The 26,200-nt window shown below is 37.6% G+C and overlaps 1 protein-coding gene across 2 annotated transcripts in view; it reads right to left on the bottom strand.

Moving 5' to 3' along the window:
• SLC28A3 (solute carrier family 28 member 3) overlaps positions 1 to 24,751 on the bottom strand; it is a 37,744-nt gene extending 12,993 nt beyond the window's left edge. Inside the window, exons 1-8 of one of the 2 annotated variants that reach the window (XM_068175731.1) lie at positions 24,461 to 24,751; positions 16,763 to 16,867; positions 13,047 to 13,129; positions 10,476 to 10,567; positions 8,917 to 9,106; positions 6,973 to 7,117; positions 5,546 to 5,659; positions 4,081 to 4,158 (exon numbers count right to left, since the gene is read on the bottom strand). In XM_068175731.1, coding sequence (XP_068031832.1) covers positions 4,081 to 4,158; positions 5,546 to 5,659; positions 6,973 to 7,117; positions 8,917 to 9,106; positions 10,476 to 10,567; positions 13,047 to 13,129; positions 16,763 to 16,867; positions 24,461 to 24,517 — 864 coding nt within the window. In that variant the 5' untranslated portion in view covers positions 24,518 to 24,751. Of the gene's footprint in view, positions 1 to 4,080; positions 4,159 to 5,545; positions 5,660 to 6,972; positions 7,118 to 8,916; positions 9,107 to 10,475; positions 10,568 to 13,046; positions 13,130 to 13,752; positions 13,960 to 16,762; positions 16,868 to 24,460 lie in introns of those variants that run through there. The other variant, XM_068175730.1, reaches the window with a different exon arrangement.
• Between the last annotated feature and the right edge of the window lie 1,449 nt (positions 24,752 to 26,200).

Genomic DNA, 26,200 nt, shown 5'->3' with positions numbered 1-26,200 from the left:
ACTCTCTGATTGGGTTTTCACCCTGAATAAAACTAATATAACTTGATTCTCAAGTATGTGAAATACACAGGAAACCACCACTTCTACGCTAGTATACAACAGAAAGAAAAATCCACCCCCAAAAGGTCCAAAATTAGTCAGACACATTAGTTACAACTAAAACAGCATCACTGTTATGTGAAAAGGGAAGGCTTCCTACACCCTTAGTGTGGAGAGACTTATTTGCCCGTTAGCATTTAATTTGTCTGTCAGTGTCCCAGGAAAGCCAAGACCCTTGCAGCTGATCAGTCTTTCAGCATCCCATTAGAGAGACCCTTAACTGAGCAGTCCTACTGGATTGGAGAGTGGTTTGACTGTCTTAGAGAAACACACCACCAGCATAAAGGAGTCCTCTCAGCAGCTCTTGCCCTTTACGAGAGTGTATTACCTGCTGCCAACTGCCAGTACCCAAAAAGGATTCACACTAATAATTTAAGGAATAACACTCTTATTAACATAAAATTGTGGCATGTTTAGGTTAGAAGATTGTTGCTGATTGTATCTGACTGCAAAAGCAATACACAGACAGGCTCTAATCCCAAGTAAAAGCATTCAAGGCACATAGAGCCTGGTTCTTACCAGTTTACAGGTGTCCCTATGGGGAAGAAGACAGGTTCAGCTCGTTGACTGATCCCAGCAATTAAGATGGAGTTTTCCCTAACTCTCCCCTGTTCTCAACTTACTTATATTCTATTTCTTTATGTTTATGTGGAGTTTGAGTGACTCTAGTCATACATACCTTTGTTTTTAAAAATACAGTCAAAAAGAATGTAGAGTGCATTCTTATGAGGGGATTCATACATCAGGAGCGGTTAACTTTGACATGGAGGTGTACATTAATATTATTATTAGGCTTTAATGAAGCAAGTTTTTCGAAAGAGAGGGATTTTGCCACAGTTGCTAGCTCACCAGTGAAACATCTTTCCCTCTTTCCCTGGTATACTGTTTATCAGCTGGTATGAGATTTATAAGCTACAAAGTACCACCGAGTTCCCTTCCCTGCAAGGATTTCCACAGTCTGGCTGTGGTGCCTCAACTCCACTCCACCTTCCATTCCATCCCTCTTAACAGGTGATGGAGAATCATTCTGGAAGGGTTTCAAGTCATGCACCAACCATATTCAATCCAGAAAGCAGTAATTTTGATTTACCCTGCATTATAATTTCTGTTAAAATACAAATAGAACCCCTCAGTTTCCTCAAAATGTATCCCCAGTTACCAGTCCACAGGGTCTGCAGTCATTTTCCCACAGCCATGAAGACTAGGAAGCTTTCATATGTGCTCACTAATGACATAATGAATTATAAATAAAATTAAGTAACAGAATGAAAAACAACAAACCACTTTGTTAGTTCAGATCTTTTCAGTACATAGACTCTATGCCTTTCTAGAGGAGAGTTGGTACTATAAACAATTTTGATAAACATTTAGAAACTCAATTTTGATGATCAGAACCTTTCACTGAAAGGACAGAGTGCAATTAACCAATATTGTTGTGCTGTTCAATAAATTAATATAATGCTGCTTTCTCTAGCTTGGTTCTTTGATTCTTTTTGCAATCCTGCAGGGATAGTTTGCCTTGCAGTAACAGCAGACAGTTTAGTTTTTAAAATTAGTATCTTTCTCACCTGCCTTTCCTTTTGTTATTACCAAACAGAGGAGGAAGTTAACTGTTGGCTGCTCTCAACTCCCCTCCTATTTGTGGCTTGATGTTTAACTTTTTCACTATTTTCCTTTAAAGAAGTTGCTATTGATGTTTAAGAAACATCCTGCTTTTTCATACACTCCTAAAGTTTGACCTTCAAAGCAAAGCTTTTATCAGGGAACCATAGTTCTTCTGGTGTAAAAAAGAAGATACAGATTTAACAGAAGTCTAATTTCTTCCTTTCTCAAAGCAAACTTTGTCTTTCGTAGTCAACAGGATAGAAGACTTAATACTAAAAGGTCTTTTCCACCTACTTAAGTACTTGGAAGTGCTTATTTATGTGGGCAAGTGGGTTTTTTTCAGAACTCTGAAGCTCTGCATCTGCCTGCACAAATACAGATTTAAAATAAACTGGTTTGTGCATGCAAATATGTGCATTTTTGACTAACTCGTGCTTCCAGAACTGTGTGCTCGAAGACACTGTAGGGCTGATGGAACTGGTCAGAACATAAACAAGTCTGCATATGCACAAATGGGATGTGTCTGCTCTGGTAACATGTCCACTTCGCCTGGCAGAAAATTGATTGTGTCCCTGCATATTGCTGAGGATGCAGTATGGATACAACCGGACTCTGACAGACATATCCTGTCCCTTATCTAATCTCTCAGGAGCTAGGCATTGCCTTTTGGACAATGCTTTGAAATATCTTGAGGCAAGATTTGAAGAGCTCATCAAAACATGCAAACCCCATAAAATGTCTGAAAGACATTTTAAAAAATGCACAAAAAAGCACTTTGGACCAACTTAATATCTAAATAAATGACAAGTGTTTCAAGGAAGAACAGGCTGGTTGTCAGTCACTGTTGCTGGAAGAGGGAATTCCCTGTCTAGAGGAGGAACAGATGGAGCATGTTTTGATATTGCTGTACACTTGTCTGCAATTTTACCATAGATATACATATATATGTATATATTCCCATATATATGCACCTCTGAAAGCCAACTAGTTTTCTTGTTTTTCAAGATGAGAATAATCTTCTTGTTCCTGTTATCATCTTCTAGAAATTCCATGGTTTTGCTGGCTTGAACCATAGGATAAGACTGATGTATGTTTGCCTGCGCAGAAGCAAACTTTTGGCTGTCTAGTCCCTAGTTATGGCTTTAGTAAGCAGAGTATTTTGCATCATCAGTAAGGACTCGGAACCACCTTGGAGGAATCATATTCATAAAGCATTGCCAAAAACCATGAGAAAAATTACATGGGGGGAGGTGGGAATGAAATAATTTTATCTGTAAAACATGTTGTTGAGAATCAAAATTGTTATTTGAGGGCTCAAATAAGTAAATACCTCCCAAAATAAAGGTAGGAGGAGCCTGGAAAGTGAAACAAAAGGTACAAAAGAACTGCTCTTAAAATATAATTCATATTTATTGATGAAATACCTAAATTTTATTTTTGTTTCTAAGATGTTTTTACTGTTCTTAGTAGCAGGCTGTTTTACAGATAGCACTTTCTCTCTCAAGTAATGAAAGAGCTAAGTTTGCAGAACATCTAGTTTGGAATATCACCTCAAGAAAAAAATAAGAGAAAAGGCATGTAAGCTCATGGTCAGATATCTGAAATATCAAAAGAATGGTCTCCAAATAAGTCCTGATACATTTATCATATTTGTTTGAGGTTTATTTATTTGTTCTTTGGGTTGGTTTGGGGTTTCTTTTGCTTTGTATGTTCTTGATTCCAGCCTAAGCAGGCATTGTGGCATAAGCTACTTCTCAGAGGAAAACCAGGAAGGATGTTGGTGCAGATTAGAGAGCATAGAGCAGATAAGCTGTATTCCAGCTGTTTTCCAAAAAGGTCTCTTAAGACAGAGATGGGAAATCTCCATGTGATCTTACTAATGCAATATCATGTAATTCTTCCTGCTTATGCAGCTTGTAGCTCTTCACCCAGGCATGAATAAATACAGATCTAGGCTCCCCACTTCTTCAGGGGGAAAGTCTGTGAAGCAGTGATCTGTATAGCACTTAAGGGCACAACAGCATAGGATGGCAGAGCACTTTTAGTCATGGAAAGGTGGGGAAGACAGAAGGTAGTAATATTTCTGTCAGTGGCCTTTTAATCTATTCCTTGCAGAAAAATATTCCAAAATTCTGTCTACATGCAATATATGTTGTTATAATTAGACTAAATAAGTGCAATCTAACTCAGTGTTTGGCAGTGAATGAAAGTGTTCCCAATTTTTCTATTGAGAATATCACATAATAAGGAATAGTTTACCTGTAGATTTCTCTGGTGACTACACAGGTATCACAAGCTACACAATTTATTTCCCAGCCATACTGTTCTAATTACCATTGTTTATCTGCCACATATAGTGTACAACAACCATCTTACCTTAAAAGCAAAGAAATGATCTGTGTATTTGTCACCAAACACAAACTTGGCACCTGCATCAGAGTACTCCAGAAAAGTCTGGGGACAGAAAACAAAGTAAATTTGCCATAAGCTCTGGGTACCTGCCAAAACCCAACAAAATACTGCTAGTTGTAGTTGTCTTGCAGAAATATGGTGAGCTCCAAGAAGCTTGGGCTCTGATTTGTAGGGGTCCAAGCCTTGCTGACTGTATTTGGCTGAACTGAGAGTATCTCCTGTGTTCTGTTGAGTACCAGACACAATAGAGGCCATAAGCTACACTGAAAAAAACATTTACTTTTTAATCTCAGTGCCGTGGTGCACTTCTATGCTCCATCTGATGCAAACAAGTTGAATGAATTATACAGTTTAAAATGGAGATTTGACAGCTGAAGTAATGAGTTATGAAAGAGCTAGCCTGAGGGAATCTTCTACTTTTAAATTTTCATCCAGTGCATTTTTATACTTCTGATGCAAATATATGCATTACTGCTACAGTTTAAAATAGAGTTAAAATGCAGTTTATAATAGCTACAGTAATTAGTTCTGACAGGATAGACTGTAAGACTTGAAAATATGTAGCTAGCAAAAGGGGGCACCATACCTGCTTCACTCAGAGACTGAGAACCTGATGACAAAACCCAGATGACTCCCACTGCCTGCACATTAGACAGACATCAGATCTGTACCTTTGCTTCTGCACAGGGACAGTACATTCTGCTCTGCCTGGTTTTACAAGTCCTTACCTGTGAAGAACAGCTGTGACAATAGTATCCCTGAGGTGAAAAGTCTGAATGTCCTTCAGTGGGTACTCTCTAAAGTATATTTTGGATATTGCTTATTCATTACTTTACAGTGACCAACTTCTTAAAAAAACTTTGTGTCTGCAGGGATACCTGTGGATAGATCCCATCCACTTCCTAGAGATCCCTTCCAGCATGCAGATCTGGATTTTGCCTCCTGTATGTAGCTGAATTAATTTTCTTGTATGTCATCAGGATGATGAAATGTTGCTGACACCAGGAATGTTGCTGCTCTGAAGATAATTAAGGCTGTGCCCTAAATCCCAAGGTTTTTTAGCATATTGTGTTTATTGCAAGGATGATTTGGAGTTAAGCCATTTCTAAGAGCGCCTATGAGTGCCGTGACACAACATTAATTATGTGTCAAGAGTGCCAATTTATAACTTCAGCCCAATGATGGTAAAGCCATTAACAAATGGTATTACTCTGGCCATTGTATTAACTAAACAACAACAAAAAACAACCAACAACAACAACAACAACAACAAAGAGAGAAGTCGATTACCTTTCTGAGAATCCAGTTTTTCTCAAGAGAAGAAAAAATCAAGGGACAAATGGACCCTTGAACAGCCTGTTTGTATAATGTAAGACTCTCAAGACAGAAAATTATATTAAACAAGTAAGGATTTTGCTCAATAGCTTACCTGGATCTGAATGCCTAGCCAGTTAAATACATCAAAACCCACTTTGGTCCTCAGAATAAGAATCCCAAGAATAAACTGCATTCCTATTCCTGAAAATACTGGTCTCCAAGCAACCTTGATAGACAGAAAAATAAAGAAGCTGCTTATTATTTAAATCAATAATAGTTTACTTTGGATGCTTTTTTAAATAATGTAAAGAGATAGTCTGACTACACTGCAGAATGGGAGCAGCTGCCAAAATGGGTTTTAGGGGACTTGGATCTTCACAAACCTGGACAGAGCATAAGGAGTGTTTGTCCTTGGGTAATTTCAACCCTGTTTCTGTCCCCTAGCTTTAAAGACTTTTGAGAACCGCTCAGTTTTATATTGTTATTCATCATATAAAGGCAGTTGTAGGAGAAACTGTGGCTACCTATGATGAGTTTCTCTTCACTACACTGACGATTCCTGTTCTGCTGCCTCAGAAAGCATCTTTGTTTTGTGAAAATTGAATCAAATCACTTAGAAAACAAAGAGATGAGATGGCATTCTCTAATTTAATCAGATCATATTTGAATAACACAAACCAATTAGGTGTGATGAGGGCTCATGGGTGAGCATAAAACATTTGGAGTATGAGTTTTCACCTCAGATGGAGACAGCAGCAGTTGCAAAGGATAGGGCAAGTTCATCAGCCCTTGCTGACAGGATTTCACCTGTTGAGAAAGTCTCAGCACTGATGGAAGTCATGAAAAGTATTAGGAAAACTTGGTGACCTGGACAATGGATGTATGATTAATGAGAAAATGCAGAGGTATATGAGGCATGCAAACAGGTATAAAAGCTGAAGTGGTAATTGTGGTGGCTGAACGAAGCCCTTAGTAATACCACAGCAAAACAGAGTGGACATTTCTGATGGAAAATTAAAATAAATGGCATTTGTGAACCTATGGGAGTGGGTGAACAAAAAGTGAGGACATCAGCTCAGCCCCAGCTGCTGAATTTGCAGTGGAAAACAAACTTGTGAGGGGTTAAGAGTTACACAAGTCTATCATATCTCTGGTTCCAGGCAATTTGTACTGATGTGATGACAATGTCCTCAAATAATTGACTGTGATGTGCTGAGAACTGTGGTGAGGGTCCTGTGGGTGAAAGCATGGAGAAGGCCTATGTCAGCTTGAACTGTATCAGGGCTGGAACAGAAGGTAGGCAGCAGCTTCCCAGATGGTGAGAGACAGGTGTTGGTACAGCCCCATACGCGGTCCCCAAAAGCAAAATTACTTTCCTCAGAAATTAAATACAGTGCTTGGTCTCAGGCAAGGCTATAAATATTCTTACTTTCCCACATTTTGATACTCTTACTAGACTTGGTGCTAGGGAAGGGGAATAACTTTTCAGACACAGAATTTAAAAAGTCCCAAAAGGTGCATTATGGAATAAATACTCACTTGGGTTGGATATTTGGAAAAGAGAAGCATCAGGACAACATACATCACAAGCCCACCAAAAGAGATTAGCTGACGGGATCCTCGTTTTGTTGCGTCAAAGATGAGCCAGCAGATGATCATTATAATAAGAGCTGCACACAACACCCTAGGAAATAAAAAGCAATCACAATATCCTGAAAAAGATGTTTGGGATATTCCTTTCCCTTCCCATACCTAAAACATTTACATCTCTGTTTGTGAATACACTCTTTGTACAATGAATTGTACTGAAACCTGTAGCTCTACACAAGCAGGAACCTACTTTTGCTGATGCACCCCTGGTAACACCACTTGGTGGCATCTAGAAGAAATGTCCTCCAAGCCAGTGTATGGGAGGAAACCCAAAAAAAGCATGAGTGACTCTTGTCTGGGTGGTATTTCTATTAAATGAAATGTGGAATCTTCCCTTCTCACTTCATCCCTCCGGCTGTGGTATTTATGACTTGCACTGTGCTGTTTAGCTGGTGGGCCTATGAAGCACTCTCTTCTAAGGAGCAGCTTATAAACAGCTAATTTCTTTGTAACCATTTGTAGTCTGTTCAGCTATCTCAGAAACAATGACATGTTTATCTGTGTTTCAGTGTTTCTATGGTCCCCACTATCAGAACCATGTTAAGCTCATTTATTGAAGGTAATTATTGTAACAACAGCCTGGAAGGCAACAAAATATATCACCCCATATACAGAGAGAAAACAAACACTGTCCCAAGTCTTTAATGCTAGTTCTGTCTAACAGTAAGGTTTTACTGATTTCAGTGGCACCTAGATACTCTTTAGATGGGGATTAAAAACGTTGCAGGCAAACTCTACAAAATGGCTAGGCCATTGCAATGCTGAGTAACCCTTTTAACACCTGAGAGATTTCTGTCTCTTGGAAGAAAACAGTTAAGCACCTAATCTGTGATACGTACAATTTAAGGATTGCAGCCCAGGGAATATAGCACTTACTGCCCCCGACTTGTTCCATCTGCTCATCAGGGCTCTCCTGTTCCTTTTGCTCCTTCTCCCAGAGATGCTGCCAGCCAGATCATCTAATGGAAATGCTTCTGTGTCTGCTCTCTAATGTGGCTCCCGAGCAGAAGGACCACAATCTTTTTAACACCTCTCTTTGTAAAGCCACTTCTAAATCTTAAGAATAATATGGGACATTATCCCAAACTCCTTGAAATTCTTTCTCTCTCAGCTAGTAGGTGACCGAGCTGAAACAGATTTCGTCTTCCTTTTTAATTATATTTCATTTGTTTTTTCTTTGGTCTACAAGACTCTTTTTTCTCCTCATTTTACCAGGGATAACTTCAAGATCCCTAATCACTGCTCAGGAATACTTGAAATAAGTGTCTGACAGTGTCTAATTATCTACTATTTATCTACCAGATAAATGTCTCCTAATCCCAAATTAAGGTTATACAACCTTATTATGACATAAAATCTGGCTGGCATGTTTTGATTCCTGAAGGTCAAGTAAAAATTGCCAGGGGGATTGTGGAAAAAGTGTCTAGATAATATACTTTAGCAGTTTGCAAATGTTAGAGTTAAGGTTCTTATGACCTAACAGCTTTGTGAATAGTAAAGAGCTTTCTGGTTTTCAAAATGAATACAAAAGGCTGCAACACACATAAACTTTTGTGAACATATTCTCTTTAAACCGCAAACTTTTCCTACCTCAATTTGTGGTGTTTTTCTATGCTTTTTGCCAAGAGTTTTGATCCCTAGCTACTGCATTGAAATCCTGAATGTGTTTCTGATATTTCCTGGTAAAGACTGAATTATTCTGTGATTTTATTGAGATACATGTGATTGACCCATCTCCCTGTTCTTATGGGGAGGTAAACTGAAATAAAATCATAGGGGTAACTTGACTTATGCATTGTCCTTCAACATAAATAGAAAGTAATTAATATTTACCATTTCAGCCAAAACCACTGTTTTTTCAGATATCGGTCTCCAGGGGAAAAGAATACAGCAATTCTGTCTTCATACTTAGCTATTAAAAAATCCCAGCAGTTTAAGAAGATGGCTAGGACAGTGATGACAAAGAGTGGCAAAGCTCTCTGAAAATTCAAACTGCAGGCTGCAATGACTACTGCCAAGTATGCTGTCACAGAAATAAGAATATACATGTCAGTTAGGTTGGTCTTTTTAAAAACAGGATCAAATTTTAAATTTATAATAGGTGATCAAAGTCAGGCCTGTGTTTATCTTTTCAGTACTTTTCTGACTCTCAGCCTAAATACAGAAAAATCTTGCTTTTTTGGATAGTTTTGTTACTTATGATATGCTTATTGATATTAAATCTGTCAGAGCAGATTATATGCTTTTGCCAAGGTAAGTTCATATGAAACATGCTAATCACTCAGAAAAATTAAACCCATCTACAAGAACTTCTTTTTCCTGTGTAAAAGGTATGAATTAAGAGCATGAGTCATGCTCCTTTTTTCAAGAGGATGAGTTTATCCAATAAAACTAGAAACAAACTCTTATATGTCAATTGACTGTTTTGATGACCTCAAGTAATTGTGAAGCTTAAAATTAATTTATTTCATAAAGTAGCTATGAAATTATTTATTTGACAGGTTCACTGCAGATAAATGCTGGCCAAAAAAATCAGTTTTTGTAAAGAATTATTGGATTTTGTCTGTGACAAAAAAAAGGACTACTGATTTTTATAATGCAAGCTGGTTTTTATGGAATTAATGTATGAAATCCTGACATATTCTTAGAATTCACTCATGTTCTTGAGCTAGAATATGTCTGTACTATGATAAAGCAAGACGAGTTATGAGGGCAGGATACTCAGCATGTAAGCAACACTTTTATAACCACCTCCTGGTGTACTGTCTCATAGATATATTTCAAGTCTCTGTGTTCCCAGTGTTCAAGTAGGAATATCTCAAAAACAAACTTGGTGAAGTAGAAGGAAACAAACCAACCTACTGGCTAATTAGGAAAGGGAGAAAGAAGAATGTCTGAATGATTTTGCAGTGCATACTGTCATAAGTACATTTACTTCAGAAAAAAATTTGCAGTGAATATTGAGTGATATGGGTCAGCAAAGAAAACTTTCATTTCCAGCCTGATGACTTGAGTTCAGTCCTATTTGGTGCCTGACACTTTTTAAAGTGATTTCATGGTCTTGGACAAGTTACTGAAACTGCAGTTTTGGAGTCAGCTGGTAATGGAGTAGACACAAAGTCTGAACTATGCTGTTATCGCTAGTGTAATTGCTAGTCAGACTTCAAACATGCTGGAGAAGCAGTTTAGCAAGATTTGTGCTTTTATTATGTTTGGGAATGAGTGGAAGTTTTGCAATCTGGAATTTTCTCTGGCACTAAATTCTTAACTACTTTGAAATATATTGTTAAAGAGAGTCAGGAGTTTTTATGCCAGACAAAGACAGCGTAGCCTATAATCTCATACAGGTAAATAAATAAGGCTTCAGCAATCCTGGGTGTAATATACTGTACCTGTTATTAAAATTCCATAGACCACATAATGAATTCTGGTTTTATGTTTCTTGCAAAATTCACAGACTTCATCATACCTTTTTTCTAAATGCCTAGGAAAAAAGGGTTAACAAAGAATAGAAACGTAAGCTTTTGCAGAAGAAAATTGTGTTAAATTGATTAAAATTTCTCCACTGAAGTTCACTAAACTTGGAGAGGATTACATTTGGATCTCAAAATGCCAAATATAAAGTGCTTTTTGAGAGGGACTTCTTTGGGTTGATGTTGGATAGGTGAAAAAGAAAATATGGCAGATATCTAATGGGACAATCTGTCATCTACATAATGGGCCAAAGTCAGCAGGCCAGTTCTGCTACCCTCTGAAGTACAGCTCTTCTGTGAAGAGATTTGTTAACAGGGTTAGTGCAAACTGAGTAGGTAGTTAAAAGATTCAGTGTCCATTACTAGACCCACAAAGTCTGTTAATACAGGCAGCCCAGCATTACTATTTGGAATAGTAGTATTGTTGTAATTGTGAAGGCCTAAGGCTGCATCTATGTGTGCAAAATAACCAATACCAATCTAAAACCTTATTACAGTGAGCATAGAGGTTTCTGGACTTTTTAAAATTTGGTTGTTATTACACTAACTTTTCATCTCATCACCTCTTAGAAGTTAAAATGGTTTGTTATATTTGAATGTCATGCTGTAGTATCAGTTTTTCCAATTATAAGATATTTCACTTTCTTTGTTTTCCTCATGAAAGGTAACAACATGATTTCATAAGGGAGGTTGAAATTTAGGGAAATAGCAGTTAAGGGATTTAATTCAACAGAGATTTCCAATGTTAAATATGCTGATAATGTGGACATATATCAATTACAGAAGCAGTGGCTAAAAAAACACCTTCATATAATGCAAGCTGGAAAAAAATTACAGCTATGTCTCTGTCATCTCAGAGGCTCTGCTTTAGAGAGGCACATCTCTGAAGCAGTCTCCTGCATTCCCAGTCCATAAAGGCAATGTTATATTTAGAGATGCTAATTATCCAGACTGTACTTGTTTGGAAACTAAATGCAGCTGGAGTTAGATGCACGCTGAAATCCAGCATGCTCTTCTTTTTTGCATTCAAAAAAATCAATTAATTTAAAATAAATTTGAGAGAAACAAGAAATACTAATTTAAATTATATCAGCACACGGAAGAACAGAGCAGGAACACATTCATTCACAAGTACAAAGAGTAATAGGTTCTTGGAGAAATCTTGATTGCTTTTGATACTTCAGTTTCAGTTCTTGGAATTCCTGTTGCTTCACAAATCATAGCACCTTTTTTTTTTTTTCTAATTTGTAAGAACATTAGGTTATCTACCATTCTCAGCAGAAAGATCAGATACAAAAGGAAAAGACAAAAGGAGAAATGAGAGACAAATAGATGGAAAAGGCAGTTACTTTATCAAATTTATGGTTCACCCAAGAAAAGGAAAAAATACTGTTACTGCTACTTATGAGCCCTTTGGGATTTAAAATTTTTACTTTCAGATTAAAATTGTAATTTCTTTTATTTAACATCTCTCCTTTTTATTTTATTAATTTAGGCTATTATGACTTTGGTACCAGAATATCTTAAATATTTAAGTACATAGGTCATAAATATGTAGCTCTGTTCTGAAAGGTGGCAGAAAAAAACATGTTTCTTATGAAATATGGTTAATTTAATAAGGAAACATTATTTTCTAAAAGCTGATCCTATAGGCTTGAAATATAACTGAAGATGTTGAAAAAACAGATCTCACTTAAGCACATTAATGTAAAATATTTATATATGTCAAAACTATTTTTGCTTGCATTTTGTAACTCAGAAATAATTCTCATTTGTGCATGTACTTAAGAAGGGAATGTTAAAACCTTACACTTGCAGTGAATCTGTGTTATCAACTGGCTGATCTTTCAAAAGGGCTTTCTCAGACTACAGGCTATTCAGTACTATCTGTTGAAAGAAATCAGTGACACATATGAACACTTAGTATGATTTTAAGTATTGTGTCTTAACTTTTTTATTGCCTTAAACAGGGTTTGTAGTTTTCACAAAAAATACCTAATCCTCAAATAAGATGTGGATGTGTGTTTTCACTCTGTGATCACTTGGAAGTAAAGCAAACACAAAGTAAAACTTTTGTTCCATCAAAATGGCTTTTTTTCACAGCTATTCTGTTCTTACTTTGTGCTGGAGCAAATGGCTATGCAAACTAAAAGACACTAGTGAATCTTCAACTTCCAAAAGAGACTACTCTTTAAGACTTCTGTGTAAAAAACACTGCTCTAGAAATACTGGAAAATAAGTTATTGTACCAGAAAAAAAATTGCTCCTTTAATTTGCAAGGCTTTAAAAGGATAGTTCCACAATCACAGATGTCATTTTTTAAACAAGTTGTGTTTCTGTATTACAAAAATTGCTAAGCAATACAAAGGTCTGTGTAGCATAGGGGTTGGCAGTGAAATTTAGAGCTGTCACTCCAGAAGCATAAACACTGGCAGCTTTTTCTTAGGCCAGGATGGAGTGGAAGACTTACTCATGCAGAAAACACATTACCCTTTCAAGCGTGGTTGCTCATCATCTACGGAGGCACGTTTGTTTTCATGCAGATCACTCTCAATATTGATGTATTCATCCCCCTGGAAAGCAGATCAGTGCCGAGGTTGTCAGAGGAGTTTACGTTCCTTAGGTAAGGTGCAAAAAAACATCTCCACTGGCAGCTGGCTGAAGCAGTCTCTAGAATTTCCTGTCTGCACTGCATTCATGGCTCCAACTCTCCCATCTGCCACCAAATCTGTGATCAGTGTTTAGACCAGCTGAGGAGTTTTCCAAGCCATTCACACCATTTTCAACAGGGAAATAAAGTGGGGGGGGGGGGGTAGGGGGGAGAAATACCAGCATTACTCATTTTGTTGCTTGTCTCTTTGCAGAACTTTAATATGATGATATGATGGAACTTTTGTATATGGAGACTGGCTAAACTGGGAGAGGCTTAGTGTTTTAAAAATTTAACTAAGCCAACAATTTTATTCTTAAGAAAAATTGTTGCCTGAGTCCACATAAGCATGGCACTGTTAAAGCTTTTGTACAACTACAGGCTGCCTTGCACCGTGTGTAAGGACTGCCTTGAGGTGGCCAGGAAGGGCACAGCCCCTCAAAGCTGGTCAGCACACCCGTGGGGGCTGTCATGCCCACGCTGCACCTCTTCCCCCATCCCACTCCGGTGGGGCACAGGGAAGGAGCTTGTCCCATGGCTACTTACCTCCATGCTCATGGTGGAGGCCTGCAGAATGGCCAGGGCCCAGTGCAGGCGACCATTGTTTTCAAAGACAGCAGCATATCTGCCTGTGGCACTCGTGCCTCTCCCTTTGAGCACCATGTCCGGCTGATTGCCCTGGAGCGTCTGGCCATGACCAGGGCGATGACAGACAGTCTTGGCCTGGCCCGGTGGCATGGTGGCATGTCCTACCCTCTTCACAAGAGTGGCCCACAGTACTCAGCCACTTTTGGAGCAGTGACAATCTACAGGTGAGTTTACCTTTTGTCATTCTGTCACTTTTATTTATGGTAAGTCAATTCTCCAGTCTGCTGTGGAAAGCAAGGCCCATCACAGACCTTGTCCTGGCCCCTGCATTCTGTCTGCCTGACCTGCTGCAGGTGCTGCTGGAAGCCTTGGAAAGCTCTCAGTTAGTTGCCAGGGAGAGACTTGAACCACAGAGTCATGGAATGGCCTGAGTTAGAAGGGACTTTAAAGATCATTAAAGATCAGAGTTCCAGCCCCCTGCCATGGGCAGGGACACCCCATACTATACCAGGTTTCTCAAAGCCTCATCCAGTTTGACTTTGAAGACCCTCAGGGGCATCCACAACTTCTCTGGGCAAATTTTTCCAAGGTCTCATCATCCTCACAATAAAAATTTTTTTCCTGATATCTGATCTAGACCTACCCTTTTCCCATTTAAATCCAGTCCCCCATATCCTATGACTACGTGCCCCTATAAAAACTTCCCCTTCCTTATTTTTTTTGTAAGCCCCCTTTAAGTGCTGAAAGACCACAGTGGGATCCTGGAGCTTCTCTTCTCCCAGCTGACCAGCCACATTTCTCTCAGCCTGTCAAGTATCTTCAGGCCTTAATGATTTCAAAGGCAAAACTAACAAATGGTGAGACCAGAGGAGTATATACATGGAAGCTGCTGTTTACTCTCCTAGTGAAAGCTCAGCATAAAACCAGCAGGAGTGTGTTGGTCCTCTTGGCTGCAGTTTTTGGAGCAGGGTGCTGTGCAGCTCTATGGAGCTGTACTGCAATATATGACTGCATCTTCAGTAAACTCAACTTCTTTGCCTCTTTGATCTTGATTGTGAAATAAAGCAAACCTGAAAAATGCCTACTAAGTTACTATTACTTTTGGTAACTGGCAGTACTCTTCTCAATGGCTGTACAAGGTAGGCTTCTTATCTGAGGGACACTGAGTGGTCATAAATGATATATAAATATCATTTATTCCTGAGCCTAAATTTGGAATATATTGCATACCAGTGCTTCTCACTGATTTTTTAACCTACATTATAAATTCAGGAGAGCCCCAGCCCTCCAGGTGGAAGTGCCATGCTTTCACATTTGCAGGCAGCTACACTCCCTTTGGCACTGTGTCAACTCTCCTGGTCACAGCCTGAAGCTCATGTCCTACAGATATTGCTTTCATCCTCACCATCACTCCCACTGCCACCACTTCATGCACTGCCTAGGCCAGGTCATGCTCTCCTATCTCTTTGCCCCATGCCACAACATACTCTCTCTGCCTAGATCACCCACAGCCTGAACGCTGGCCCTCTGAATTTGTGAAGTATGTGGTTTGTCTTGAGAATATAAGCTATTTTTTTTCTTTTTAGTATTTCAATTACAAAAGCATAAATCTACATATTTTCACATTTTTCACAATGTATTTAATATGCTTAGAATATTACTATATCATTCTTTTATTGTCACAAATGCTTTCCTACAATGACATTGAAATGTGAAAAAATCTGAAATCAAAGACAACTTTGTGTGAAAGCATGTAGATACAAAAGGAAATTGGAGAATGGATGCAAACCCCTTTTATTTTTTTTCATGGCCAAACATGATAACAGGTTTGGTTCATGGGAAGTGTTGACCCTTGCTGAGAGTTACCTAAGGGTTTTGTGGAGCATGTGGACTTTTGCCAGCAAAGGGAGACACTGCTAAGTCCATACTGTAAAGATCCTCAAAATAAATACTTATGCCTTTGTCACAGTGTGCCAGAGAAATTGTTGGTGCAAATATACACATCTCTGATACTCTTGCACCAAATAGTGGCAGAATGTTTTCAGATGAACTTTTTCAGTGGGGAAATTGGTTTCTCTGATAAAAATAAAACTTTCATAGATGTCAGTACTTTTCTGCAATTTTCTACAGTTTCAATGAGTTCTGAAAATCCTTTTTGAGTTTTTTTTTCTGTTTTAACAATTTTCTTTTTGCCAGGTTTTTTGAAGATGAAGGTATAGACACCATCTACCACCTCTCTCTCCTAGGATCTCAGATTCCAATCTAGTTCCCAGGAGTGCTTATCAGAACATTCTAAGTGATCCTTTCCATCACTGTATATCTGTAATTAAATCAACTCTGAGAGCAAAGACATTACTTTGCACCATGTCTTTGTTGCCTCTGATCATATTCAAGAAAACAGTAGAAGATAGAAATGAGTACCCACTGCATCAAGTATTTCTTATATGCTGCTTTGAGTACCATTACCAAACTTGGCAAGTAGATATGATTTCAACAGAATAGAATTTTTAGAGTAGCAAGCTATTTCTGGAGTGAGGATGTGAAAATATTAACATCTAACAATGGTAAAATACCTGTAGATTTTTTCTTTGTGTCTGACTGAAGATTGTATCTCTAATACCAATGATTACAGATTCTCTTTTTCACTTATGAGAAAATGTTTTTAGGGCAACTCCTTGTCCAGTCTTCCCTCTGATTACCATTTCTGATGCCTCTTCTGTATCTTGTATGAAGACATTATGACATTGGAATACATTTTATCTGAACCCTACACATGTAATTTTTTTTTTCTTTAATGTATTTTTTGAGAATAGAACATACTTCCCTGTCCATTTATACATTTTAAATTATATTCAGATTTTGTTAGAATATCTGTCTTGGATCTACTAATACATTGTTGACATTAACTTTGGGGTTTACTAACTTTCATAAGGTTATTTGGAAGAAAGAAAAAAAATAAAAAACATACCTGATTAATATGCACTGTTTCCTTATTTTGTGAATTCTTGATTCTCTGCGAATTGTCTCCAAGGCCTTTCAGATTTGTATCATCCACACAATCATCACTGTCATTCTAGAACCAGAAATTATATTGGTTCAAATCAGAAGCTGAAAGCCTTTCTTGTGTATAGTAAGAACTGATTTATAATCTGATGCCTGGGCTACCATGGAAGCAAGTGAATGGGTGACAGGAAATGGGGTCAAGTTGCACCATGAGAGGTTTAGATTATTTGAAAAAAATATTATTATTTAGATATTGGGAAAAATTTATTTGCTGAAAGGGTGGTCAGGCATTGCAACAAGCTGCCTGGGGAAGTGACAGATTCACCATGCCTGAAGTGTCCCAAAAACCTGTAGATGTGGCACTTTGGGGCCATGGTGGTGCTATGGTAGGACAATGGTAGGACTCAGTGATCTTACAGGTCTTTAAGTATCTAAATGATTCTACAATTCTCTGTGTAACTTTACGACAAAAGGGAGCCCCAAACTTGGTGTGCAAATCTTGGCTGAGTCCCTGCACTAGTACACAAAGATGCCTGGGTCATGAATGGTGCTCAATTAATGTGAATCTACTGTTTTCTTGACTAAACTCACATGTTTCCCAGGGTGAATTGTGCTGTTCATTGTCTCAGGACTGGTTCAACAAGTTTATAAAAATGCAGGCCTTCTCACCAAGGGCAAAATGAACTATTTAGGGCCTTCCCCAACTGTTCGTACCTTGGCTCCAGAATTTATGCTCCTTATACATATGGAGTAAATGTGAACATGTACTTGTATTGCTCTTAGAATAAAACACTCTGGGTATCTTTAAAGAAAGGAGTTAGCTTTACCACATTAATCCTCTGAGGTATACTTTTTATCAGAAAGATGAAGACTGACATTACCAGCCCAATTATTTCTAATTTTTTTAAAATAAATCCTGAATCTCAATTTTCTTGTTCCTTAACATTTTGAAGGATAAGTTATCTCTTTTTAACAGACCTAGAACATCTAGTTCTTGATTTTGTAAGAAAGCTGCCTAAACAAAATTTCAGATAACTTACATCTGCAGTTGTTGTGAATGTTTTGTATTTCAGTGGTTTCTTATGGCAGCAGTTACACTACGGTAATTTCACTGGGTTTTACTGCATGAAGTATCTCATTATTTACATGGTAATAGACTCTGTAAATTAGTATTTACAATGAAAACAGTCACTTGCACATGAACAATACAAAATAACCTGGATCATAGTAAATTAATAAAAATTTCTAAAGACAGGAATAAGCAGTACTACTAGAAATAAATTGAATATTGCCTTTTAGCAGAAACATGGCCTTAGAAGCAACTAGAACAATGCTCAGTAACATTTTTCCTTAAAAATACTTTGCCTCTAAAGTTCACAAAAAATCAGTTTCAGTCAAAGTGGTTTTGTAACTTTTTGTGTCTCGGGGAAAAGAGGAGTCACAAGAGGCTGTTTATTCAAGTGCTGTGGCCTTAATACTCAATTTCCTCACTTCACTTCTGGGTGAAGTATATCTTTTCCTTCCCTTAAGAGAGGTATTTCTGTTTCAGAAACACTTATCACTTCTTTGCCTTCTAACCATACCATCACAGGGGTTTGCTGTAGCTGCCCCTGCAGCCAGCAACAAACACAGCTACTGAACACTCCATACAATTAAAAAAAAAAATCACAAGAAGCAGAGATTAACTGTAGCATTGAGATATATTAAAAATACTACACAGGACAGCATATCAAAGTCAAAGCGCTATACTTCTGTAATTCACATACACACACACACACACATTCCTGAGAATGGTGTCTTTGAAGATTTGTATACTTGCTGCTGAGGAAGAAAAAGCAGAGATTTCTTAGAACTTTTTTCAGTAAATGTGTGAAAAACAATAAGCATGCAAGTTGCTGTTCATGAAATACACAAGAAAAGAATAATCTATGTTGGAAGACACCTCTAGAAGTCACTTTGGCGAACCCACTGCTCAAGTGCAATAATTACATAAGAAGTTTCATTTATAGAATAATTAAAGTATATGAATGTATGAGTAATGTAAAAAAAACCAGTAAGAACATCACACAGTTGCTGGAATTCAGTAGCCCACGCTGCAGATGGATAGATTGGTGTCCTTCTCTGTGAATTTAAAATGTTGCTATTTCAACTGATCATATCACATTTCTGGATTATTACTGATTCAGTAGAAACTGGTTAATTACTATTGATAAGACATTTACTTTAGTAAGATTTCTGTTGACAAGAACAGTCTTTGAATGAGTGCTATAAAGCTGAGTAATTTTCTTATTTCACAGCTGATTTTTTGAGAACTGTGTCTTCATTCTCCCCTTATAGATTTTTTTTGTTTGTTTTGTTTGGTGAAAACAAACAAAAACAGTTTGGGTTATTTAACCCTACTGCTCGAAGAAAAAAAAATCTGTTTTTAATTTCTAATAAGAACAGAAATATTCAAGTGACAAATAAAACTGCCTGCTCCCTTTTTCTGCTTACTTAGTGTCTGAGGTGCTGAAGGAACTCCTCAACAAAATGTTAGTCTGTGTTTATCACCTACTGTTGCTGATTGCTATATGTAAGCAACTCAGCACAGGCAGAAAACTTCTACCTCATTTACTCAGTATCCTTTTCAAGCTCCCTGTAAATGTCTGGAGAACAAAATAGTGCAAGAGAAAATGGCTGTTCAAGCCATAGGAACTACAGATAGCACAATCCTGTTATAAGCACAGGCCAGTACAGCACCATGTAAAGTCACTTCTAAACCTGCTCGACCTCCAGGTGACATGAGAGAGCAGGAAGTTCACAGAGAAGCTTTGATGGGAAAATTCTCTTCGCTTTAGTGCGTAGTTAAAGGATTACAGAATTGGTCCATCTATTTTGAATGTTTGTAATATGAAAAGTGTTTTGAAGCAGTGTTTCTGCTTTCACAAACTGCTTTACTTTAAGGGCTTGGAATTTCCCTCTTGTAAAGACTTGATTAAATGACAAGGACATAGCTATCCCAACTGTGTATGCTCTTTCAATATTTGTTTAGTTCCCTCTTGACAAGCTGTTATTCACCCAGAAGTGTTGCAGGACTACATTCACTGATGTTCCCTGCCATCTCCTCCTTGATTTTGAAGGAGGATGGATTTCGCAAAGGGCTAATAATTTCTATTGTGTTTTTAATAATAGCAGACACTCTGGAGTAGATGGTGTTACTGCTCATGCTGGTTAGGGAGGAAAATAGGCTGGCCAACATTGCATGAAGGCAGCTGCTTAAACTGTTTTTGGTTTAAGGGTGGGTCCTTTACATTGTGTTGGAGATTAGAATAAGGATACTCAAGAAACTTAGTGGAAAACAGATGCTTCAAAAGCAAACAGTTCAAGTTATAATGTCGGATTTTGTTGCATCTCATAAGATTTTTAATTGTATTTGCCCAGTAGAAGTGAAGTCATCTAGTTTACAGTTCAAAACTTGCTTTTCTTAAATATTCAGTGACCCTGAACACCATGCATGTAGGTTTTTCCTCATGCACTATCTTTTGTTAGCTAGTGCCATGATTCTGGAGTATAAATGCATTTTAAATTTTGAGGAAGAATTTATTTAAATTAATAATTACAGCACTCATAAATACCTGTCAAATTATAAAACTCAGTCTACAAGGCAGGAAGGATGAATGTTCATTATCCATGCACTAAACTACAGCAAATTGGTTGTATAAACAACAGATAAGAAGAAAGTTCTGCTAGATATAAATTTAGCAGGCTACATCTTTGTGGACTGTTTTGGAAAGGACTATAAATAAGACTGTCCACCTCTGAGTACATTGTTGTTTTCCTTAAAAAATTTAGGTTTATAGGATAGGATAGTTAGCTATTATCCTGAAATGTAGGGGTTTTTAATGGCAAAAAAAAAAAAAAAAAAAAAAAAAAAAGTATGGCTTTGAAAAGCAAGTTTTGAAAACATGGAGCAGGATTACATAATTTTCTGTCTGGATCTGGTTAAATAATGCAGTGAAATACCACCTTCATCTCCAAGGGTAAACATAACAGTGATGCTCATGAAATATAAATTCTTAATAAGATCTATAGTCTTAATTAACCAACCAGACAAGAGTATCTAGGAAGCTGTGAAAATGACATTAAACAGAAATTGCATTTTTTATTATATGTTTTATCCTTGTTTGAATGAAATGGATGCATGCAATATGGCAATACAAATGTTCTATGCACTGTGAGCAAAGGTCATAATTTTAAAGGGGATCCTTCCTCAAGTCAACTTCTTAAGACCATGCTGTGCCCTGCTACAGAAACAGGTACGGGTTGATTAATGCATCATAATGCTAGGAGTAGGAGGCCAGTGAACAATAAGTACTTATTAGCTGTTATCTTCCCTTTGCACTGTATTTATGTTTGCCTCTGTGTTGCTTTTAACTGTAGGGCAGTTTATTCATCCCACCTACTGTTCCTTTTTAAGATGCAGCTTTTATCATTCCTTATGGAGTAAGTGTGACTTGATGTTTAATGTTATCAGAGATCTGAGTCATCAGAACTGATCAAATAATAATTTTGCCTCTTTAACGAGGGCTAAAGACAAACGAGCTTTAAAGATAAGCTAAGAAAATCCAATCTCAGTTTTAGGGTGATTGTTAGTGATACAGGGTTTCTGAACAGGAAACTGGGGGCAAGTGTAGTGGTCCTCCAGCCAGCCAGTGCCATGTATGAGGTTGACTAAACCACCATGAGGGCAAGAGACACAGTAGCATTTCCACACATTATTGTATGATATTATTGTAGCTATAGATACACAATCTGTTACACTGGTACATAGACACTTAGGAGGAAAAATTTTCTGAATTGAGGATAATGATCTAAGTTCCTTAAATTACATGACATTTTTGAGATGAAAAAAAATTAACAGTCTGAATGTCTCATAAACAGTGCAGCAATCTGTTGATTTTACCTGTGAGGCAGCATCCAAAGCAGGTAACTTTAGCATGTAAGTCTTAACAACTGCATTGGGTTTTATTAAGTTAAATACTTTATTACTGAAGGGTAGAAGCAAGGTAAGGAAGACTGGCAGTATGGGTAAAGAAAGCTATGTATCTTAAAACCTACAGAAAAAGCTCACTCACTGTATTACACCCAAATGGCTGTTGGTAATTGAGATACTCCTAATATCAAAATGAGAGAGATAAAGAGACAAACAGCTGAGGTGTAAGTTTGGGGTTTATCGTCTGTTGTCTTTTGAGACCATTTTGAGCTGTTAATAAGGGGGAAAGTTGCTTCTGGGTCTCCCAGGTACTGGTATTATCACAAGGCAGGACCTGCAATTTCAACACTATGCTCAAGTGGAAACTGCATAGTGTACAAAAGAAGTAGATGATATTTTGCAGAACCAGGCATTTTTAAAAATGCATTAATGGTATTAATATAACTTTGTGCTGCACAGATGCATATCCCATCTGAAAGTTAACATTTGTTGAATGAGGGTGTACTACACTACCATTGAAAATGGTGATGCAGTGAAAATCCTACCACAGTACAAATGGAGGTGTGTGTTTACATATCCATAGCAACTGAGAATTAGAGAAGAGCTCATAGTTATCGCCCTTTGACCATTTGTGTGACAAATCAAAAAGCAGACTATATTATTACAACTTCATCCTGTTAGTGCCCCTTTGCAACAGAAAGCACAATGCTTCTCATTCTTGACTTAATAAAGATCTGATATGATCCTTCATTGATTACTTGTTAGGCTCGAGCTGCTCTGTATTACACTGAGAGCTGTTTTACTAACTTAGATACCTTACAAATTCCCTAATTCAGATTTACTTTGTCCCTCTCTTACTTTATCCTGTTGTACATTAATCATTAAGTGGTTCAGGTGCATCTGAAGGTACCTATGGATACTTAAAATGGTGCCTACATGGATACATAAATTGTTTAAATTACACCTTTTCCAGAACATTTTTGTATTTTGTGGTTTAGGTAAGATACTCATTGCTTAATACATTAAGACACATTTATTTTGGAGGAATTAAAATGTTCATTTGTGTAAGAAAAGCTTTAAACACAAGAAATAGTGGGAAATTATGAGATTGTTTACTTTTCAGTGGCTTTTACTGTGATTTGTTTGTATATAGAATTTTACCTATTTCCTTCTGTGTCTTATTTTTTCTAGGGAGTGACTTACAAATTGAAACAGAGATAAGACAGTGTAAAAGTAAATAAAAATGGCCCGGTAAGCTAGCTGCATAAGGCAGAGGGTTAATTCGGGTGACTACACTGTGTTTCACAGATCTCTGAGAAAAAAAGGTGATTTTCAGCTTATGCCATTTAAGAGAGTTCAATACCGAGTGTTTCCAGTTAGGGACTCTTCTCCTTCTTGAGTTTGTAAGCACAGATTTAGGAAGCGGATGGCACTAGCTTAGGCACATATTTTGCATGAAAACACAGGATAAAACAACTTATCGCGCTCACTTGAACTGACAGACTCAAGTTCAATTTGCTTATCTATCTGCTCCGAAGCACAGATGAGTTGAGGGTGTTCTTATTACTCAGGAGAAAGCCCTAACCAACAGGGCGATCATGTTTTAAGAGTTAACTCTCTTACCTACATTCCTTAAATATTTCCTGACGGGCTTCTCTGTCCATATAGCGCAATGAATAAATATACAGAGTGGTTGAATGTCGGTGATGTTATGTCCACATGCTTAGCATCTACAAAGACCCTTCTGTGTTATTTGGATTAGTGTCGGCAGATACCCACATCAGCTAGCCACTTCCTGCTAGCTGAGGTCAGGGAGAGCGTAAGGCTCGGAGACTGCAAAGGAGAGCAAGGATCTGCTTTGTTCATATGGCCCTCTTGAGAGTATTTCACAGCCACAGTCTCTTCCCGACTTAATTCTACTTTCAGCAACAAGTACAGTGAGCCAGCCCGGCTGCGGGTTTGCAAGTTTCTGTTTGTGTCTGCTCTAATTCCAGTGAAAGCACAGGAATGGTGGGCACTAAGAAACAATAACTAAATACTTTTTTTTTTTTCTAAATACTTTTTTTTTTTTTTTGTGGTGTTTGTAGTGGTTTGTGCTTCCGCTTATGAAATCTGCGTTTTTAAATGGCTGTTTATATCACTAGAAAATGCAAAACCTTCTGGGTTGGCCCCTTCTGTTCGTGCACGTCTCGAGAGTAGAAGACAATTGTGCTTACTTCATGCATGGAAGAATGATATGCCCCACTATGATTACTTTATTACTTTTATAATTTTTCTCATATTATTGAAATACATTGCTGTGATGAGTTATGTGTCTGCTGCATAATGCTGACCTTCTCTTCAACAGAACTGTAAATGACCTATCCTCAGGAAAAAACAGCAACTGATACAGCAAATGGGAGCCAGTTGTGAGATCCACCAGCCTATGAAATATTATCAAGTCTGGACACTTTTCAAAGCTAGTTGTATACCACTGAGTAAAGCATACTCCTGAATAAGTCAATTGTGCTCAGCTTTTTTTTTTTCACAAGAGCCGTGTACTTTGGCAGGGTATCGGCACCTAGAATGTTGTAAAATACCTGCAGGCAGAGCACAGAAAATGCTTTTTCTTTGTTCGCAGTCTGAATTCAACATTGTTCAATGTTTTTAACTCCTTCCTCTTTCCCAGAAAGCAACGGAAACCACGCTTACCTGGAAGGCCAAATTGTGCACTCCTGAGTGATCACGGTTGGTCTCCGTCAGCTCCATGTGCCTGGTAATGGAGTTTTTGGGTGAATGTTGGAATGTTGGAAGCTACTTGCAGTACTGTGCAGAATCAGCCAGGACTTGGTTAATGCATCCACAGGACCGGTATCACTTGAAGTCAAGCTATCTGGAGGCCTTCTCAGGTTACTCTTACTCCCACTTAGCTCCACCTTCTTGCTCCACTAGCACAGCCCGTTTTGGCCAGCATGGAAAGCGGCCTTCAGAGACAAGAATGGAGGATACCTGCAAGAAACATATTTTGCACAGTATATCTCTGGGTGGTCCTAAAGACAAACGTGTGTATTTATATGACTTCTGTCTTTCCTCACTTGCGTGGGATGAAAACTTCCACGTCCAGATTTTGAAAGGCCAATACATTTTTTCCCCCTTTTTTTACAGGTATTCTCAGGTCATTATTTTTGTGATATTATGGTAGTTTTATTTTTCAGAGTAGCTGGGGACTTCACCTAGCAGGAGAAAAAACGAGAATGTGGACAACACTCAAAACTCTGACAAATGCTGGTAAAGCCACTTTCCGTTGGCATCCTGTATTTTATGGCACAGTCTTTTGATTATCTGTCCACAGATTATTCACCTTTAACTGAAGAGGTTTTATGATACTTTTCAGGCTTACTGTTTGCAAGCATTGAAAATAGATGTACTTAGAATTATCAGTTGGGCCTCTCACCCATGCTTTTTGTTCACTATGAACTTTGTGTATACAAAGTTCTGTATATAAGTTCTTTGTGTATACTTTGTTCTGTAAAAGTCCTGAAAACACTAGCACTATTACAGACACTAATGTCAGACAGGATTTGTGTGAATAAAAATTTTGCCATTAAGAGCAGCAAAAATGACAGTGTTCTGTTTCTTGGAAGTACAGCAAAGTATATTTATGAATTTATTAGCTGCCTACATTCATAACTTTTTATATGCAGATGGAAAATGTCATGAGTTATGCCTCACCCTGTAAAAAGCAAAATACTGTGCCCCGTTTTATGTATAAAACCACAATGGATTGGCATGACTGAATATATTATTCAAAATAATGAACAATTACATGAAAAATAAGATGATACATCTTTCTGAGTAATCTTCCAACTGTTTTACAGTATTATAAATCATACTGTTGCAATATGTGCTTTCTGAATATTATAACTACTGCTCAAAAAGGAGGACTAGCTAGGGTTTTTTTGGCCAGGAGTGCATTGTTTTTAATGATTTTTAGGTTTGCAGTGTTCAGAATATTTTTGGACACCCAGGTTTTGAAATCAACTTATTTATTGGTAATTGTATTTGCCCTGTGAATAGAGGACATTTTCTGACTAATTACTTCTCTCTGCACAATAATCATCAGCAAGAAATAACTGCAAATATCTTTAACAAGTTTTTATACAATTGCTTGCTGATTTCTGCATACCTCAGCGGCTTTCCCTTCCTTTCTTCCTTCTCTCCCCCTTCCAAGTTTGAACATGCTTTTGCCACAGGAAGATAGAGGAAACAATGAAATGAATAATTTTCAAATCCAATCTATGCAGTCTTAAAATCTGTAATCTGCATTTGCATACATGGAAGAAAGTTCTTCCCTCCTAACAGTTACAAGACAGTACCTCATTCCCCATTAGATAATTTTTAAAACTTTTTTCTGATTTAAAAAAAAATCTCAGAATAACACTGACTCAATAA

This window comes from Anomalospiza imberbis, chromosome Z (genome assembly GCF_031753505.1).
Source record: "Anomalospiza imberbis isolate Cuckoo-Finch-1a 21T00152 chromosome Z, ASM3175350v1, whole genome shotgun sequence".
Lineage (NCBI taxonomy): Eukaryota > Metazoa > Chordata > Aves > Passeriformes > Viduidae > Anomalospiza > Anomalospiza imberbis.
This window is presented reverse-complemented; position numbering and strand designations above follow the sequence as displayed.